General features: G+C 45.4%; 1 protein-coding gene across 2 annotated transcripts in view; it reads right to left on the bottom strand.

The window, feature by feature from the left end:
• DPYSL3 (dihydropyrimidinase like 3) overlaps positions 1-20,930 on the bottom strand; it is a 113,944-nt gene that overhangs the window by 58,322 nt on the left and 34,692 nt on the right. Inside the window, exon 1 of one of the 2 annotated variants that reach the window (XM_060635802.3) lies at positions 4,488-4,719. The exons of the other annotated variant lie outside the window; for it this stretch is intronic. Within the exon in view, the coding sequence (XP_060491785.1) occupies positions 4,488-4,526 (39 nt within the window). The 5' untranslated portion in view covers positions 4,527-4,719. Of the gene's footprint in view, positions 1-4,487; positions 4,720-20,930 lie in introns of those variants that run through there. 2 annotated transcript variants of the gene reach the window in all.

The following is a 20,930-nucleotide window of genomic DNA, read 5'->3' as shown; positions in this document are numbered from 1 at the left end:
GGCTCTTCTTTTGGTCTCCTATACGCTGGTTCTCCATGTCCTAAATATTTGCTCCCAGTTCAAAGTGAAGCGAGAGGAAGCAGAGATGCAGGGGCGGGACTGCACCTAGGCATCCTCCAGGTTCTTGGCTGGGTCTAGGCCCCCCAGCTCTTAGCCGCTGCTCTTCGTAGGACCCCTCCCCTTCGCCTGGAATACAGACTTCCCACGGCGCCCGCGATGCTCACCATCACACCTCTCATCACACCACAGCGCCCTGGAAACAACTCTCAAGGTCGTGTTCCCATCCAAGGACATGTATTCTGGGAATTCCCAAACACACACCAAACACATCACATTTACCTCCAATGCGGCAGAAAGGCATTCTCTGCAAGATAATATTTACAGAAATCCACTTAGTATTTGCAAAAAGCCACTTCTCTGTGATATGTCTCCTAGAGAGAATTCCGGAACTCTTTATCCACACCTTCCAAATTTCTGCTGCATGTGCCTCTGGGAGGCAGCAGCTGTACCTGGGCTGCTGAGACTGTGAAGCCAGAGAAGACCTGCGTTTATTTCCAGCTTTGCCCAAAACTTCTTGCTGGATAACTCCGGATAACTAACTTCACCTCTCTGTGCCCCAATTTCCTCAAAATGGGTTTTTATAGAGACGCTGACAAGAAAAGACATAGAAAACACTGGAACCTAACTGTGAGATCCCGACCTCTCCTGGGGTCCGCTACAAGTGATAGCTCACAGCAGAGGAAAACAATGACTGTAACTATCCTACCTTCCTACCTGCAGAGCTCATATGCTAGCTATCATCCCCCTAAATGTTATTCATACTTATTTAATATGAAAAGTAAGAGAGACCATGTTATGGGATCTGTTGAGAGTAGCAGGAAAAATATGCTTTCTGGATCCTCCCAGGACTAATTAGAGAATGGGAGTCTTTCCTCTTTACCACTTGCCCTGGTAACACCAAGTAATAGTAATGGTAGAAGCAGAAACCCCAAAATGAATGCAGTGGTGAGGGGCATGCACTTTGATTCCAATCAGGTGTGTATGTTTGAGTCCTGCCTCCAACACTTCTTCTATCACTGATCCTGGGCAAAGGCATTTGATCTTCCACAGGTTTTTGATCTATAAAATGAGGATAACTATAGTACCTTTCAGACAGTGTTGAGTCAAGGATCAAATGAGACAATGCATATAAGGCAAATAACACAATAAATGGCAAAAAACACTCAAGAGGTGTGAGCTATTCTTATTAGTTATAATTTTTAATTTACTTATTGATTTAACTGATGACCATGAGACGTCTATGTGCTAGGCACCATGCCAGATAGTGGAGACAGGTGAACAGCAGCACAAGGTCCCTGCTCTGATCTGCGGAACCACCCTAAACTGCCAGCCTGACATTCAGAAGCAAGGGCTAGTGTGGAGGTAGACCATACAGGTCATGTACATAGATAACCTGAGTAGGAACAATGAGATGTGAGGCCAGAGACACTCACGGAGAAAGCCCCAGGCAATTCTACCAGCAAAGAGAAATCCCTCTTTCCAAGAAAGTAATAAACACAGGGTAGTAAGAAGGCTTTGATCTCAGGAAGGCAGCAAAAATAGGTGGCAGGAAAAACAATACAAACAAAGCCTTACAGGGGCCCCCAAATTGTGGCAGAGGGTGGTGTCTGGGGAGGCAAAAGGTATCCGGCAAGAAAGACTGCCCCCATCAGTCCTCAGATTCTAGTGACATTTTAGCTACTGGGTGGGGCAGCCTTCAGGGAAAGGAATACAGAGAGGCTAGAAAACTTAATTCAAATTCCATAATCTTACCATTAAAATATATATATATATATATATATATATATATATGCTAGAATGATAGCAGGGGATATATGTTGCATTTAGGTCTTCAGTGACATTTTATGTGTATGTATATCTGTGTCCATATTTTAATGTTTTTGATTATATCTAGGAAGGGTATCTCAACCTTTTTAGTATATAGAAAACTATAATCATCAAAAGACATGCAAATGTACAAAAACATTTGAATCTAATAGAACCCTTGTTCACAGAAATACAAACACAAAGCCTGAGGAAAATCTACAAATGGATTCCTTGCCCCCAAAGACCAATACCCCCCTCCTGCCATGCTCCTCTCCTCCACCCCCTGCCAACCCCCACTGACCCCACACCCTTTCCAACAATGTGAATACAAGGTAGTCTGGTTTGAAGAAATTCACAACCACTGTCCATTCCTGTCACAAATGCTGGAGACACCCAGCCCTAGCTTCAAGGGAGAGGTGGCTATGCAGCACCACGCCCCATGCACAGAAAGAAAGAATGGAAGCTGCACTGAAAAGGAAGGATGCACCCCAGGGAAGAGCATCCAGACAGGAACAAAAGGGAACCCCTTGCAAACCGGGCCCTGGGATTAGGGCATAGTCACGTTATGGGAGCTTGGAAAGCAAGTTATCGGGACTATATTTCTCTATCATTCTTGAAAGGTAGCCTAAGTGATACCTACAAGAATGGGCGTGGCCCTCAATGCCATATCACAGGCTGAGTCCATAAGAAGAACCTTGCAGCCTTCCCACCAGAAAGAAAACAAATAACCTTTTCTCTGCTTACCCCACACAGGAGAACTGGCAAAGGTACACTGGCTGTAAGGCAAGTGGCATACAGTGCTCATACACATGTAAGAGCATGAGAGCTGGGCTTCATCCCTCCTCAGTTAGGGAAACAGTATAAAAATTCAGCTTTTGTCCCAGTCTTTTTTTTTTTTTTTTTTTTTAATGATACCTTCCACAGCTCTCTGCAAAGACAACTGGCACTGAGAAAACCCAGTGCATTGTAAAAGATCCACAATGTTTCAATAATGCAAGGCCAACGCTAAGATCCACAATGTTTCAAAAACACCTGAAGTCAGTATCACAAAGTGATAAAGGAGGATGTGCTTACACCGGACACCCGACACCTTTACCTGGAAAAAGGACCCCCACCCATCCCCACTCTTTCTCCTAAGCAGTGTTTGTTCCCTAATACCAGCTGGACAGCAGCTGGAGGTGGGGTGCACTTGTGTGGGGTGAAGCTCAGGTGCATGAAAAAGGCAGAATGTTTCAACAGAAATAAACCACTTGAGAATAAAGTGCACTAGAGGCAAGAACAGCGACCTCCTGCCTACAGAGCTAAGGTCCACCATTGGCAATCTCACACACATAGGGCGTTCCAAACATAGCAGAACAAGTGCAAACAGACGCATGCCCGCAGCAAAACCTGGTGGATCCCTGGCAAATGAACCATCGTAGCAGGTACAGCTCTACCCTAGGGCAGCTGCAGAGTCTCCCAGGGGCAAGTGGATCACTTCCTTTGTTCGCCTTGCAAAGATGGAGTAGCGACCCATTCCCCCACTTACACACACACACACACACACACACACCCCATTCACTAAAGACAAAGCACAACCACACAGCTGCATGCTAAACTAACAAATGTCAGTGTTTTTTGTCATTGTCGTTTTGCCCCCTACCTTTTTTTTTCTTCCCAGTAATGCCCACCCCAGCCTGTGGTAAGCCTCATTTCAGCGCAGCGCAAAGAAATCCCGAGCCTGGGCGCGGGATTTTCGCCGCTGAGAGCTGGCTCTGGAGAAGATGGGGCTTCTCTACCTGCTAACGGCACGTCCCCTCTCCACCCCGCCCAGGGCATTTGACACCCGCTCGCCGCTGGTGGCTCGATATTGCACACAATGGCAGTTGGGCACGGAATGCACCCAGCGTCTGTCTGCGACCCCCAACTAAAATCTGACCTTAAAACTCAGCCTATTCTTGGGATAAGGGGGGGGGGGGGTGACACGAAAAATATAAAATGCATCGAGAGAAAAAAAAAAAAAGTTGTTCCTTCCCGCCACAGCCACGTTAGTTCAGACCCGAATATGACGTACCGAAATATGAATAAGGGTGAATGCAGTCAAGAAGGGGACAGGGTGAAGACAGAAGGTCCAGACACCCCGCCACCCTGGCGGCGCGGGAGGCAGAGCCGCGGGCTGGAGCTAGGAGAGGGGCGCGGTCGTGCTACCAGGCACCCCTGGGGAAAGGTGTCACCTCTCCATAGCCCACCTCGCCAAAAGGCACCTAAAACAAAAAGCACACCCTGCCCGGGGAAGCGCATACTGACACCCCAGGCGGCGCGAGGGTCCAGGGAGGGCCGTGAGCCAGGCGTTATTTGGAAACTACCGGCTGGTGGGAAAAGAGGATACATAATCCAAAGTTCTCGGCGCCACTCTGGGTTTCCTCTTTGTTTTGTTTTCCCCAAACGGCAGGGTCGCTCCGTCTGGGTGGCGCCCGGCGCGCCGGCTGGGCTGACCACCGCTCTCCACCCCCGGGACCCCGGGTCCCAGTCCCTCCCGGGGGACCGGACCGGGGAAGCCGGCGGGATCCAAGGCGCCCCGCCCGCAGCTCAGCGAGCAACGAGCGAGAGACGCAGGCGGCGGCGCCCGGAGCCCCACTCACCGTGATCCGCGGGATGTTCTTCTTGCCTTGGTAGGACATGGTGGCGGCGGTGGCTGCAGCAGCTGCCTCCCTCCCTCCTTCTCCTGCTCCTGCTCCCGTTCGCCCGCGCCGTCCTCAGCGCGCAGCGCCGGAGATCAGGTGGAGCGAATGGTGCGCTGGCCGCGGCCGCCGCCTCCTCTCGCCTCCGCCCCCCTCCCAGGCTCCCGCGGCGGCTGCCAGAGACAATAGTAAATCTCCCCGGTCCCCCTTTCACCCCCACCCCCCCGCCACACACACCCTCCTCCACTCGCGTTCACGCCCGGGCTTTTTTTTTTTTTTTCTTTTGCCGTGCCAGCTGGGACCCCGTGAGACAGGAATGGCTGCTCCGCGACTCCTCCCTCTTCTCTCTTATCCCTATTGATTTCCCTCTTTGCATCTGCCTCACCCACTTTTTCTTTTTCTTGCTTTTTTTTTGTGCCTTACGAGTGCGGCGGAGCCAGCCCGCTCACAGCCACCAGAGGGCGCGAGGGACTTTTCGGGGCGGGGATGCTGCAGTCCCGGGTGGAGGAAGAAGAGCGCGAGCGTCGCCTCCGGCCCCCGCCCCCTCGCCCGGCCGCCCAACCCTGGCCTCTGGGGTCGAGCCCCGGGAAGCGCCAACGCCCTCGGCCAGCCCCGGGTCTGCTTTCCCACCATCCCGATCCTCATTTTGGATAGGGGACGGCTTCCGACTACCCTCCTGCAGAGCCCGCTCTCCTCCGCCTTCGCGCGGGCTTACAGGCGGCGGCGCGGTCTTTGTTACAGCGAAGGGCCGCCTCTGCCGGTAGCTGCGGGTGTAAACCCGCGGCGCAAACCCCGAGAAAGCCGAGACCTGCTCACACTTTGTGCAGCCCGGCAGGCCCGCTGCTCTCCGGAGACCCTGGCAATACCTATCGGAAAACGTAAAGCAACCACTCACTCTCGCAGGGCTGCGAGGGGCTATCGTGTCAGTTACCATCAACAGTTCTCTGTGTTTTAAAAATATTCTCAAAACAGTATGTTTTACAGGATCCGCTGCCTGGCTCTCAGAATGGATGAAAGAGCATTACAGCTGCTCTGTGGGTGAAGAGCAGAGCAGAAAACACCTGTACGTGGAGGGCCCTGGCACATTACTGGTGCGCAGCCATGGATGTGTGCTCACTACTGTTGCTTCCCCTGGGTAGTGAACCATGTGCGTTGCTCAAAATCCCTGGTTTACTTTTGGCAGAGCTGATTGTTATTGCGAACAAAAACATGGCCTTTTGACGCGGGAATATATGGTCCTTCGCCTACTCACTAGAATTAAATGGCCAAGGGAGACATTTTTGGAGGGGCCTTTATGGTGGGGGTTAACTGGCGGTCCCTAGGCTCTCCTTAAAAATGATTCCAAACACCATTTAAATAACAAAAATGGCTTGCTATGTGAGAATTGTAAAACCCTTTCAAGACCAGTCTCATACCATCCCCACTCCTCAGCTGTCATTGCTAATGGCCTACTAAATATTCTGCAGATGTCACTATGCACAACTAGGTCTGTTAAGGATCTGAAATTCACATTTCTATAAGGCAGGCCACTGACCACACTTCTGGACATCGTTTCATTAAATTGAAGGCTTTCTCTGAAATAGAGGAACTATATAAAGCATCCACCGGAAGAGGATACAGGATACTCCAGCTTGAGCTTTCCATAAACCTAAAATGAACCAGCCTGGTCACATAAAGGAAGGGGAGACCAAGCCTCCTGAAACACACCCTCCTCTCAAGTGAATTAACCCAAGCTTCTGGTTATTCATGGATAACTGGACTGAATGCAGTCTTCCCAGGAAAAGTCCACAGCCGTTCCCACTTTATTTCTGTGATACTCTGGCTAGAAGGATGAATGCCAGGCAAAGTCACGTCACCGTACTCTTTTGCAAAGCCTAAGCAGGGTTTAAGGCCAAAGTCACGCCCAAAACATTTTGCTTTGTTCTTATGCTGAGACCACTAGCCAAGAGTTGTGAAATTACAAAGCATTCTGGGGATTGGCATGCAAATGAGCAGGATTATATTTAGAACAGGGTAAAAAGAGAATTAACTACATACTATGAAACCCTGCACAGCTCTCTCTGTATCTTTCCCAAAGATGTGTTGTAAACTTGCTGGAAGGGTTCTTGCAAGTTCTTCAGAAAAGCAAAAATATGTAGGGGATATTTACAATCCTAAGGAAATACCACTGCCTTTTTTTCTTTTTTAATATTATGAGTTTCTTTCCCTTCCTTGCATCCTATTTATCTCCTGTGTTCCTGTCATTATAATCCAGAACACTCTGTACTAAAAAGATTTATGCCATATTTTTGATCACTTGATTGTGTGTGTGTGTGTGTGTGTGTGTGTGTGTGTGTGTGTGTGTGTTGTTTCAAATTAGAAGACTTGGGGTTAAACTCTTTGAGGTCAGGTTTGCATGCTAGAGGCCATGGAGAATGGACTTGTGATGTGTTTCTCCAGAGTGACAAGCCAGGCACAGGAATGCATAATAACCAGCTAATCGGTTCAAGCTGTTGCTACAATCAGAAATGTACAACAAACGCTATTTTCCCCCTCTGGTGTCCCCTCAATCGTCTTTTTCTTTCTTAAATCAAAAGAAAGTGTCCAGGATGAGTTTGAAGGAAAAAGCCTTCCTTGGCTGGGCCTGTCTTTGAATAAGAAAGGCAGCCATGGACACAGGATGCCTCTGTGTCTGGCCAAGAGAATGAGGAGTGGAACCAGCATGGATGTTTTCCACAGAAGAATGACTCTGAATGGTTTTCCTTGGACACACAGCAGTGCTTGGCTTTAAGTATCTCAGGAAACTATGAGAAAAAGGAAAGGAGACACAGGGAGACAATTTATGGCCCCAAAGAAACTTAATTTTGGCCACCAAACCTATCATATTGGTAGACTTCCACACCTCAATCAAAGCTACTTTATTCTAGTTACTCAGACCAAAGGCGTGGTATCGTCCTTGACTCTTCTCCTTCAATCCATCCAATTTGCACTCCATATCCAGTCTTCCAGGAAATGCTATTTGTTCTGTCTCTTAACTATATGCAGAATGATAAAGTTAATTCATATATTGAGACCCACAAAATGGAGGCTGCTCCAGTGGTCAGGACCATGTCACAAACCTAAACCTAAGTCAGCTTCCACTTACAGGAAGAAACACCAGTCAAGGAAACCTAACAAACATCCATCCCAATCCTCCAACCTGTCTAGCTAGCTTACTTTACCCTAGAAAATAGGACCTGCTAGTATTATAAGGAAATCCCTAGTCAACCATGCCCTGTTTGCAAGTTGCTTCTTCTAACTCCCTGTAAAACTCACTCTTGCCCGAAATCCTTCAGGAAGTGTGTTTCACTGCTTGTGAGGCACTGTACTCCCCCAGTCTATGGATTGTTTTCCATTGAATAAAGGACATCAAACTAGTTAACCAGTTGTATTCTTCATGTCATCTGAAAATATTATGATCTCTTAATCTGCAAAGCTTCTTTCTGTGCCTAGCTACCATCATGTATCCCTTGGACTAATGCAGTAACCTCCTCCCTGGGTCTCTTCCATCATTCATTCATCCATTCATTTTCACAATATTCACATGATGTTTATATTGAGCTTATTACACACTAATACTTTTCCAGGGGCTAGTATTATAGAGGTGAATAATAATAATAATAATAATATCCCAGATCTCATGCACTTTACATTATACCCTTACTCTAAAATAAGGCATTTATTGGTGCCCTTTCATGCCTGCTTTATCTTCATGGTACTTTTCACCATATGTATATTCATTTATCTATATTAATTTATCATTGAGTATTCTTCTCCCCATCATTTAGAATGTAAGCTTCTCGAGGGCAGGGAATGTATTGGTTTTATTTATCCTTAGTGTGTGAAACAGGACTCTGCCCATAGAAATTGCTCAATAATTATTAGGTGAGTGCCTATGTGATTTTTAAATTGCGTCTGAAGAAAGAGTAAATAAAAGGAATAAAAATGTTTCTACAGCTAAAGTGCATGTGGTTAGAATCTAGATTTAAGAATATCTATTTTTGCTTCTCCTAAGGCTTCTTAGAGTCTCCTGATTCCAGATTTCACAGCAGGTGAATTCAAGCTGGTGAGGAAATCCCTTTGTTAATACGATACAGTCATAAGACTCTAAGACAATACATGGGACAAAGAATGACTCAGTAGAATAGATTTGGTGCCTGAGCACTGATTAGAGAGCCATGCCTTTGAAAGGAGCTACCATCAAAATGTATGAGAACATCAAGAGCCTTGTGTTAACTTAAAGAATTAAAAAACAATTGATACTGGGTTTAGAGGGAAAACTAGGAACTAAGAATGGTGTGTTGTTTAAGGATGTGGATTTGGAAACAGAGGGATCTTGGTTCTTATTGACTGATTGACTGCCTGATTGATTATATAGGATAGGCACCTAGACATTAGGAATACAAATATTTGAATAAAGTAGACAAAATCCATGCCCTCTTGAAATTTACATTTTAGTAAAGGAACAAGTCAATGGTTAAGAATTACAATATGTATTGTTTAAAGTGGTAGGAAGTGAACTGAGGATAAATAAACCTAGGGTGGGAAGGTGAAAGTCATTCCAGTGTCTTGAGTTTCGGCTGGAATTTTACATAGGGAGGTCACAGAAAGCCAGGTGAGATGATGGTAGCTTGGACCAAATGGTAATAGGAGAAGCAGTGAGAAATGGACACATACCAGATATATCCCAAGGTAAAGCTAACAGTATTTGCTGATGGACTTTTGACCAGGGTGTGAGAAAAAGAGGAATTGAGAATTACACTAAATTTGTGGACCTGAGCAACTGAAAAGATGAAGGTGTACCTCACTGAGACAGGGGAAAAGTGGGAGGAATAGCATTGGGGGAAAGATTGGGAACAGGTCTCTGGACATTCCTATTAAATATCGAACTGAAATGTTGAGCAGGAAGGTGAGTATCTGGGATTGAAGAGCTAACAGAAGATCTGGGCCTGAGGCACCGATTTGGGAGGTGTCAGCCTCTAGGTATTATTTAACAATGCTGGGGGAGACCACCAACGAAATGAGGGAGACAGAGGGCAGACAGGTCTGAGGAAGTAAGTGTTCTGAGGAGAAATGAGCAACCAGAAAAAGAAGTGGAGAGAGTGGTCAATGAGACAGACGCTACACTGTGAGAACATGGTGTTCGGAAGGTCAAGACTCTAAACTATTTCAAAGAGGGAACGTGTTCACTTTGTTAAACGCTACTGGAGAAGTGAGAATTAATCTGTGCATGAAAAACACTGTCAAGGTCTCTGAGGCCTTGACCTGAGCACCTATACAATGAGTATCTTAATAGGCACCTCATAGTGGTTTTCTGGGGACCATATATTAAATTCTTCGAGTCATATTTACCGAGTACCTACTCTGTATGTATGTGTACCGGCTCAGTCCTAATGAAGTCGTGGTGGTGGAAACTGATCAGAGCGTTTCCAAGAGACCATCAAAGTGGAAATTGGAGACATCTAATGTAGACACCTCTCTCAGTGGATTTTATTGTAAATGGGCACAGGGAAATGGGGCAGTAACAGGGAGAAAGAGTGGAATCTCATGTGAGAGAAATAACAGCATGGTTGTAGGCAGATGGGGCTGAGAAGAAACTTCAAGATGCCAGGAGAGAATTGAGACCAGAGCCCTATCATTCTCAGATGGGCAACGCAGGTGACATCTAGTGTTCAAATGGAGGTCTTGCCCATAGCAAAGAGCAAAGATGGTTCCTCCACAGGGAACTGAGGATGAAGTATGGGATCTAGGCTGGTTAAGCAAGAAAGGAGGGCATCAGTGTACAGAGAGATGAAAGATAGTGAACATATTGAAGATTTATGAAGATCATTCATGTAAAATTTTTAGCACAAAGCAAGTTAACTAGATGGTATGACATGACTATTCTGCCATGACTTTTACTGTTCTGATTTTCCAAACTTGTTTATGCCACGGACTATGTCTTATTTATTTTTGCAGTCCCCAGTTCTTTCACAATGCTTGAAATAGAGTAGAATTAATGCAATAAAAAATACATTGAATAGAGGGGAAACTCAAGAATATTCTCTGCCTTCCTTTTAATCTCCAAAATATCTAAAATAGCCATTTACACAGTGTTGACCATTGAAAATATTTTCTACTTTTTTAAAAACAAATTTATACTTTGCCATATTAATATGGGGAATCATTTCCCTTGGTCCTTCTTTGAAGGATGGAGGAAAAAAATAGCTCCAAACAAATACAGAAAGAGTTCTGAAGGGGCAAAAACCACACACCAGGCCTTTGTGAAACATATAAGCTATTCTAATATCAGTAAAAATACACATTTAATCTCAGAACTGTCCATTAAGTCATTTGGGTCCATTAATTTTGCCCACAGTTCAAACAAAGGAAATCTTAGTCATGTACTTCCAGTATCTCAAAATGAAAATCAAGGTGGTGATTCACCTGCTATAATTAGATGTTTATACACTAAATACACAGAAATAACCTGACAATTCTACCTTTGATACACATAAGCCAGAAAAGAAAAACAATATATCATAGACACACACAAAATATTCCCACAGACTTATTCCAAAATCATACTGATACCAGCCTGAGGAAGGTGTGTAAACCTACTTCTCCCTAGATAGAGATTCTCATTCATTTCTTCAGTAGAGGATGGTTCTGAAGGCCTCCAACCTTCATAAGCTTTGATGGCAGTTCATTTCAAAGCCACAGTCAGAGCCATACTGGCTAGGGTTAGGGGGTAAGGTTGGGACGGTGGAGGGATAACTTACTGTGTTCACCTCCATCTCTGGCCCAACACATGTTAGACACACAGGTGAGGTCACATGTACTACAACTGCAGTAGGAAACTAAAATAGGTAGTAATCAAAATGAATCAAGGATGGATGATCATCAGGCTGAAGGCAGTTACTCCACTAAAAAGTCCTAGCTCACGCCTACTTTCTAGATCTGACCTAGTTTTGAGGCTTGCAAAATGTTAACTGAAGGAGAAGCTGGGTTATCATGAGGAAAGATCCTGCAACACCATGACCAGTACATATGGTAATGATTCCTGTGGTCCTTTGTCCTTCCTCAAGGGTCCTAGGGCCAAATACTAATGCCACTGTAAAGTGGGAAATACGGCCCTAAACCCTGAGAAGGCAGGTGGATATGAATTCCCAGCCAACAATGATACCAAGAGACGAGGCATCAACATAGCTCCTCTGTTACAGTGAAAGCATGCTAAGGCCAGGTAATAAATGGACTCCTGGCCTTACCTTTGGCTGATTAGGCTTACAGATCAACCTACTGGTCATTTTCACAAACCACTATTGATTAATTGGAATGGAAAAATATGGCAAATAGTACACCCACATTGGTTTCTTAGCCTGTGGGGTAACAGCAATCAAGTTGGGAAGACCAAGCAGAAGGCTCTAAAACTGTTCCCCACCTCTACCCCAGGATGTTAAATCAAGATAGCAAATTTTAAAAAATTTTGCATCCTAAGAGAATGGCAGAGGTCATCAACACCCTAAGAGACTGAAATGCTATGGGGCTGGGATTCCCCATTATATAGTCATTTAATTCACTAGTCTGGATACTACAAAAGTCAGACAAGACAAAGCCCAATGCATAACTCAATCAATTAATAGCCCAAATTGAAGGTATTGTGATATTTCTCTAGGACATAATGTCATGGCCTCAGGTACGTGGTACACAGCCACCGAACTATGCAATGAGTTCTTCTCCATCCTGGTCAGAAAAGAAGAGAAAAGCAGTTTGCATGCCCTTCAAACCGAAGACAATATGCGTGAAGAGTCTGACCCCAGGGCCATGTTAATTATCCTTCCTTCCATTATAATACAGCCTGAAAAGATCTAAGTTGTCCAGACATCTTGAAGAACGTCCTACTGGTACACTCTTTTGATGACATTACGCAAAACTGATGAGATGAGCAAGAAGCGCCAAGTTTGCTGAAGGCTTTGGTAAGACACATGAGCTGCAGAGTGTTCACAAAGGACACCAGAACTTTAGAGAGTGGGAGATAAAGACCACAAAGCTTCAGGGAGCTGACAATTTCGGGAGTCCCGTGGACCAGGACGTGCCACAGCACTTCGTCTAGAGTAAAGAACAAATTACTACATTGGACAACTCCCACTGCAAAGAAAAAAGCACAAAGCCTGGTGGGGGGGCGGGGGGGCTTTAGGTTTTAGGAGCAACATATTCCATAGCTGGAAATGCTCTCACAGCCCATTTATATAAAAAGCTGTGAGCTCTGAGTGATACCTGGAGCAGGAAACGGCTCTCTGCAGATCCTTGGCACAGTGCTGACAGCCCTGCCACTTTAGCCACAGGACGCTGTCTATCCCATGGCACTGGGGGTACAGGTACGCCCCGCTCTTTGAAAGCTCATGTTACACCACTTCACTACCATGAAAGACCTATCTTAGTACCTGTTTTTGGTAACCAAAAGAAATTTGAAGAGGAGTTTTGCTTCTATGAAAAAAAAGGTGACAATAGCATTCGGCATCTGTTTGGCAGTGAGCTGTGAGAGAGGCAATGTGCACCCTGGGCACCGCCAATCTCCTTGCCTGGGAGCTACACTCAGCATCTCAGCATCAAGATGCCACAGCTCTCGGGGCACCTGGGTGGCTCAGTCGGTTGAGCGTACAACTTCGGCTCGGGTCATGATCTCACGGCTCGTGAGTTCAAGCCCCACATCGGACTCTGTGCTGACAGCTCAGAGCCTGGAGTCTGCTTCGGATTCTGTGTCTCCCTCTCTCGCTGTGCCCCTCCCTCATTCATGCTCTGTCTCTCTTTCTCTCAAGAATAAATAAAACATTAAAAAAAAAAAAAAAGATGCCACAGCTCTGAACTGTGAGCATCTGTGCTTTACCTTGATTTGTTTTGTGCATCTGTTGGCAAGATATGTCCTAAGAGATCAAAAAAGCCTGAGAGGGGTTACTTGGGGGCTCTAGAAACACTCATCTGTCACAGAAGAGGAACTAAAGAACAAGGTAGATGAAGTGACATCAGTTAGTTGACATCAGTCAGACTCCATCATCAACCGCCCAGTGTTGGTTCAATGAGTACATGACTGGAGTAGACAGAGTAACACAGATAGAAACTATGGGGGAACCAATACCTACCCATAGGTGCTGATTCAACTACGATGCTGTCCAACGTCCATCCTGCCAGCAAGAGAAACCAACACTGCCTCCTCAGTATGGCACCACCCCTCAAAGATCCACACACCCAAGGGAGAAAAGTTGACTACACTGGATACCTTTCACACTGGAAGACACAGTGACACTTTTCACACAGTAAAGACACATCATTTACAGAAATGAACACATATTCCAGGTATGGACTTGCCTCTGCTGCTGCTAGAGCCTCAGCTCAACACTAAGGAGTGTTTGATGCGTCGACATGGGTTCCATAACATCACATCAGACTAAGGTGCCTATTTAATAGCAAATAAGGACCATGAAAGGTCATGTGACTACAGGATGCTGTAGTTATATCAAATACTGCCTCACCTAGAAGCTGCCATCCTAAACGTGGAGGGATGATCTCCTGAAGGCACAACCACAGCACCAATTCAGAGATGATTCCTTGCAAGGATAAGGCACCATCCTCCTGAATGCACTGTAAATTTTAAATCCGTGCCCTTTATAAGGTACTATATCCCCAAAAGAAGATTACATGAGTCTAAGAACCAAGGGGAAGAAGCAAGAGTGACCTCTTTGACCATCACTCCCAGGGACCCAAGTGGAACATATGTGCTTCACATCCCTGTAACTCTGAGTTGTCTCGTATATTTTCACCAAAGGGGGAACCTTTCCACCAGGGGGCATAGCAAGAGTCCTACTGACTGAAAAGATACTGCTGCTATGGGGCACACAAACCTTTCTCTGCCAGGGGACTAAATAGGCAAGGAAAGAAGGGGCTTCCTTATAGGACCCATATTATCAGGAGCAGGAAGGGCTGCTGTTACACAATGGGGGCAGGGAAGAGTACGTATGACACCCTTGTGATCCACATGGGTTCTTGTAGGTACTACCTTGCCCAGTCTTGCCAATAAATAGACAAGTACATCAGCCATAACCTGAGAAGGGCATGGTGACCAGGGACTCTTACCCTTCGGAGAGGAGGGTCCGTGTCCTAACACCAAGCAAATCACCTGGACCAGGGAAGAAGTTAGCTAAGAATGAAGAGAATCTAGAATGATCAGTAGAGAACAATAATGAGTATTAGTGTGGCTCTAAGACAGGCTGTGTGAAAAAGGCCCTGACCCCCCAAAAGAAGAGGCACACCTAGGTTCTAGAGTTGGTGATTCCAGAACTTACACAACGAAGTGAATGTGGGCAGTGCAAGGAGAGGTCTGTAGCAGAAACGAGGTAACTCCACCCAGCCCCCCCTATCTAGGATGGAAGGACTCGGTCCTCCGGGTGCTCTCGTCCGTCAGTATCAGCCCTTTCTGAAAACTGCCCTTATTTCAGGTAACCCTGTCCCCACCCCAAGGGCAGCCTGATCCAGTAATTGGTTAATGTGAGCATAAAAAGGCCTGGCCTCCTAGCCACAAAAGGGTAACAACTCCAAAGCATGTCAGGTTAGCTAAAGCATTGTAGACCACATCACAGTTCAACTTCCCCCTCTGCCTAACCATCCCCTTCCCTTCCCTTGCACAGATCCTGATCCCAGGAACACTCTCTAATAAACTTCCTGCACATTACCCTTCTCAGAATCTGCTTCCTAGGAAACCCAATATGCAAAGTGAGGCTGGTATTAAATGAATATATATGTGGAATGACAATTTTTTTATTTAGCCAATATTTTTAAAAGTACATATTTCACACTCAAATTTAGATACTTTAAAAATTGGAAAACTGAGGGACTCCTGGGTGGCTCAGTCGGTTAAGTGTCTGACTTCGGCTCAGGTCATGATCTCACAGTTTGTGAGTTCAAACCCCATGTCAGGCTCTGTGCTGACAGCTCAGAGCCTGGAGCCTATTTCAGATTCTGTGTCTCCCTTTCTCTCTACCCCTCCCCCACTCATGCCGTGTCTCTCTCTGTCTCAAAAATAAACATTAAAAAAATTTTAATAAAAAAGAAAAAAAAATGTTTTAACTGGAAAACTTGGTGATTCCATGTTTCCAGATACACACTGGAGCCCATCAGCTAAAGTCAAATACTGGCTGTCTTTTGGATAGAACAGGTACTTTTGCATCATGTGTGTCTGCTGCTTCCTTTTCCTTGACGTAGTGGTGGCTTCTCTTATGCCACCTGCCTGGCATAGAGTCATGTGAATTTCTGACATTAGATCATTAAGACATTCTTGTGTTATTTAGGCACTAGAGAATAGGGACTCTGTGCCTCAAAGGTGAGGATTGTTTTTGTCTTGTTTTGTTTTTTCCAAAGCAGTCTTTGTTGCCTGTTCAGAATTGAGAGAGCAGTGAGTTATCTCCAGGGAACTACCTCCTCCCTGGCCCACCCCACTCCACTCCCACTGCGCCCTAAACCACAAGATTGAATCCCGGAACTACCAGACCGTGCGTATGTTAAAAGCCTGTGTGAAAGCATGACTGGAGCTGCAGAATCTGCAGTTAAGTGCAGTCAGTTTCACCCTTGGGCTGAACGGAAACACACACGACTGGATTCAGACCTCTCCCTGTACAGCACAAGGGCTCACTCCCAGATGAGGGACGTGAGACACACTCTTGGATGGAGGCTCAAACAGCAAGCCAGCCCCCAAATGTAAAGCGGCAACCCCAGTTTATATCTTCCAGGTTTCCTATCCCTCTCCAGGAAGGGACTTTGGCTGCACGTCTTTTGGGGCTTTTTTTCCTCTGCTTTCCTGTATTCAGTCATAGCAAATGCTCCAGGGCTCTGGGGCCTCATCAGCCTCTGGCTGGATCCTTATCTTTGCAGAGAAGCAGGAATGGCAGAAACATATGCTTGAGGGTCTAGTCACAGGTTTCTCTGAGCAAATTCCCTAAGGAGCTACTGAATGAAAAGAGGCTCTTTTTGCATATAAATGGTAAGTCAACAAATGAGTACTTCCTTCCTGGACTGCTCACCTCTACACACTGGTTCCACACGAAACCCTGGATTTCTGAGCTCAGGACACTCAGTATCAATTGGTGACCTGGGCCTAAGCAGAATGTTTGGTCAGTTTTGAAGGTCCAGGTACACATTTTTTCATTGAGGACAATGAACATAAGCAACCAGAACCAGAGACTGAAATAGAGAAATACTGTTAGATTTTCTGAATTCATTTCAAATTTTATAACTTTAGAATTAACAGCCTGGGGGCTCCTGGGTGGCTCAGTCGATTAGGCGTCCGACTTCAGCTCAGGTCATGATCTCACAGTCCATAAGTTCAAGCCCTATGTTGGACTGTGCTGATGGCTCAGAGCCTGGAGCCTCCTTCAGATTCTGTGTCTCTCTGCTCCTCCCCTCCTCACACTCTGTCTCTCTCTCAAAAATAAATAAACAGTAAAGAAAAAAAAAATTTACTCTATAAGAAAGGAGCCAAAGAATATACAATGGGAAGAAGACAGTCTCTTCAGCAAATGGTGTTGGGAAAACTGGACAGCAACATACAAAAGAATGAAACGGGATCACTTTCTTACACCATACACAAAAATAAACTTAAAATGGATTAAAGACCTAAATGTGAGACCTGAACCCATAAAATTCCTAGAAGAAAGACAGGCAGTAATTTCTATGACACTGGCCTTAGCAACACTTTTCTAGATATGTCTCAGACAATGGAAATTATTGGGACTACATGAAAATAAAAAGCTTTTGCACAACAAAGGAAATCATTGGCAAAACAAAAAGGCAGCCTAATGAATGGGAAAAGATATTTACAAGTGATATATCCAATTAGGGGCTAACATCCAAAATATATAATGAATTTGTACAACTCCACACTAAAAAACAAATTATCTGATTGAAAAAGGGGCAGAGGATCTGAATAGACATTTTTCCAAAGAAGACATACAGATGGCCAATAGACACAAGCTCGGTGTCAGTCGCTAATCATCAGGGAAATGCAAATCAAAGCCACGATGAGAGATCACCTTATACTGTCACATTGGCTAGACTCCAAAAGACAAGAAGTAATAAGTGTTGGCAAGAATGTGGAGAAAAGGGAATGCTCGTGTACTATTGGTGGGAATGTAAATTGGTGCAGGCCCTGTGGAAAACAGTATGGATATTTCTCCAAAAATTAAAAAGAGAAATATCATATGATCTAGTAATTCCATTATTGGTATTTACCCAAAGGATAAAAAAACACTAACTTGAAAAAATATACGTACTTTATGTCCACCGCAGCATTATTTACAATAGCCAGGATATGGAAGCAGCCCAAGTGTCCATCCATAGATGATTGGATAAAGAAGATACACACACACACACACACACACACACTGAAATATTATCCACCCATAAAAAAGAATGTGATTTTTGCCATTTAGACACCATGAATGGACCTAGAAGGCATTATGCTAAGTGAAATACGTAAGACAGAGACATAATTTCACCTCTATGTGGAATCTAAAAAAAATAAACAAAGACAAAACAAAACACAAAGAATAAACAAACAAAAGGCAAAAACAGACCCATAAATAGAAAACAAACTGACGGTTGCCAGCGGGAGGAGGCGGGGGGGGGGGGGGGCGGGGGGGGCGGGGGGGGCGCAAAATAGGTGAAGGGGATTAGAAGATTAAAAAAACTCTTGGAAGTACAGACAGAACTAATGACACTCATACAAAATTTGTTTTCAAGTAAAATAGACAATAACTAGCCAATTAACTTGGGAACACAAGATAGGCCCTCTACTCTCCATGATGACATCCACACGAGAAAAATATTTGAGGCACCCAATCATCTACAGTTAAGGACAGAATGGGGGGATTAGCTGCTCCTCACCCCTAACAAAACTCCTACGACCACTGGGGCACCCTCAAGCTAACATAGCACCCCAGGAGACTTGGCCAGCACCACCCCGAATGCTGGAGGGGCCAGCAGTAATCTCTTTCCCCAGCAATGCACGTCACGCATCAGTGATGGCCGCCAGAGGTGATACCAATCAACCTGCTTCACCGGTCCTTGGGTCAACTGTTCTCCTCCCTACTTGGCAAGAATTCACTGTTACCCTGAGAGTGCCAAAGCGGGAGCACAGAGAACCTGCCATGGAGCCCAGAAATGGAATTCTGGAATTCAATTCTATTAGTCACACAGATGGCTATTTCAGTTCTAGCTCTGTCTTATACTGACTGTGGAGTCCTCGGACAAATTCTCAGTTTCCTCATCTGCCAACAGGGGGATAACACTGTTAACTCCTATGGTATGAGCAAGTGGTGAAATCATGGGAGGTGGAGTACCTGATGTTCTGCGAATGCTCCAAGAAATGGGATTAATAACTCAGATTAATTAAAATATTGTGTGATGTTGCTCAGAGTACAGAGTGTTACTAAGTGACCTAAGTTATTAAGTGAACCCACTCCAAAGACAGCCAAACAAATAGTTTTCTGGAGAGGGTGTCTCTATTTTTTTTCTTCAAGCTCTCAAAGTGTGCGTGACCCCCCAAATTCATGCACTCATGCCACTGTAAGATACTGTCTCCCAAACCTTGCCTCTGGCCAGCCCTTGCTCCTCAGTTCCAGGCTCATCCATCCAAGTGCACACAGGAAGTGTCCATGTGAGTGATGCACAGGCGTGTCACTCCACCTCACTCCCTGCGGTGCACGGCCCACATCCCCCTTTGGGAAAAAGGGCTTATGATCCCAGATGCTGCAAGTGCCCGTGGCAGATGCTCACAGTTGTCAACCATCTTTGAACACGACTGCTTCAGCTGGGGAGAGCCACCTTGCCGGAGAGGACGCTGCCCTGGGGGCAGGGGTGGTCCACACTGGTACCAAGTGTCTGACCCTTTTATCCAAACTGGGAACAGAGCTCGAGGTTCATTCTCTCTTTGAACAGTGAGTCTGCAACCTCATCGGCCCACTTTGGCATCCTTCCCTTCCTTTCCCTTCCACTGGTATTGATCTCAATATCATCCTCTTGATAAATTGTTGGTATGTTAATCTTTGCCAATCTGTTTTCTAGGGAAACTGGGACACTCAGCATGTCTCAGATAGGTTCCAGAATTTTCTGCACTTTCTCCAGTGCTTAGTAGTGCAGCCGGTGATACCTCGCCTTACCTGGTCATCTTAACCAGAAACCTGGGTGAACCGTAACCATCTTGGGTGCTTTTGTCCTGTCTGCTCCTTCAGTCTGGATCAACCTCAGCCAGTTGGTGTCCTTCTTATCATTCAGGTGTCATCTTGAATGTCACCTCCTCACTTAGCTGCGGGCTTCCAATCATTCCCCAATACCCCGTGGCTGAAGTCTAAGATTCTGAATGTCATGCACAAACCACCCTCCCACCTGGCCTCTGCTCACCTCTGTGGCCTCACCTTTCTTCACTCTTGACTTGCACATTAGGCTCAGGTAACCCTAGGAATACGGAGCTCCTCTCTCACATCACGCTGTTCCTTGCCTCCAAGCGCTTGTCCATATCAGACCTATTGCCAGAAACACTTGTCCCCTTTCTTAAATTGGAAACCTCCAAACAATCTTTAATGATTCAGTCTTCCTGTCTTCCAGGAAGCTTTCCACAACATCTCAGTGCCCCCTTGGTGCTTCCCAGAGCCTCTGTCAACCTCCAGCACTGGGTTTATAGAGTACGTTATGATTATCTGTTTAACTGGCCATCTTCCCCAGGCTCCTTGAGGAAGGGGTGGGGCTCTGATACAATTCAGCATTGTCTCCCCAGTGGCAGCACAGTGCCTAGCATACAGATGAGGGCACCCCTGAGATGTTTGTTGAAAGACTGACTTGGATGAATACATGCTAACATACATATTTACATCTCTGCACGCTTGCATACATACACACATGCATAAACAAACTTGAACCAAACGTAAACCCTACTTGACAGCAGAATCCTGAAGGATACTGGGCTGGCTGAGGTGGTTTTGGATAGACTCACTCGCATGTTAATGGGATATCCCTAAGGTTGGCTCTTAGTTAAAAAGTTAAGATAACCATGGCAGTAAAACAATTTTTTAAAAAAGAGAGACTAGATCAAAAGGATTCAAGTGTAAGTATCCAGACAGGCTGGAATCAGGATCCGTCAGCCACAGACACTTTTACCTTCTGAGGCCTCACAGTCCTGCATGCAGTTCTATTTACATTAGCTACAAGTTTTCTCTAAACATTCGGCCACTCCATATTTCTTCATTCTAATCACAGTGAGAGAATAAAATGAGTATCTCTGGGTCCCAATTCCCAGTTGGAAAACATCTCACTGGCTCTTCTTGAGTCCATCGTGACTCTACAATCTACTCACCAATGGAGAAG

This window comes from Panthera onca, chromosome A1 (assembly GCF_046562875.1).
Source record: "Panthera onca isolate mPanOnc1 chromosome A1, mPanOnc1 haplotype 2, whole genome shotgun sequence".
In the NCBI taxonomy this organism is placed as follows: Eukaryota; Metazoa; Chordata; class Mammalia; order Carnivora; family Felidae; genus Panthera; species Panthera onca.
The sequence above is the reverse complement of the archived record's forward strand: the minus strand, read 5'-3'. Positions and strand labels throughout refer to the sequence as shown.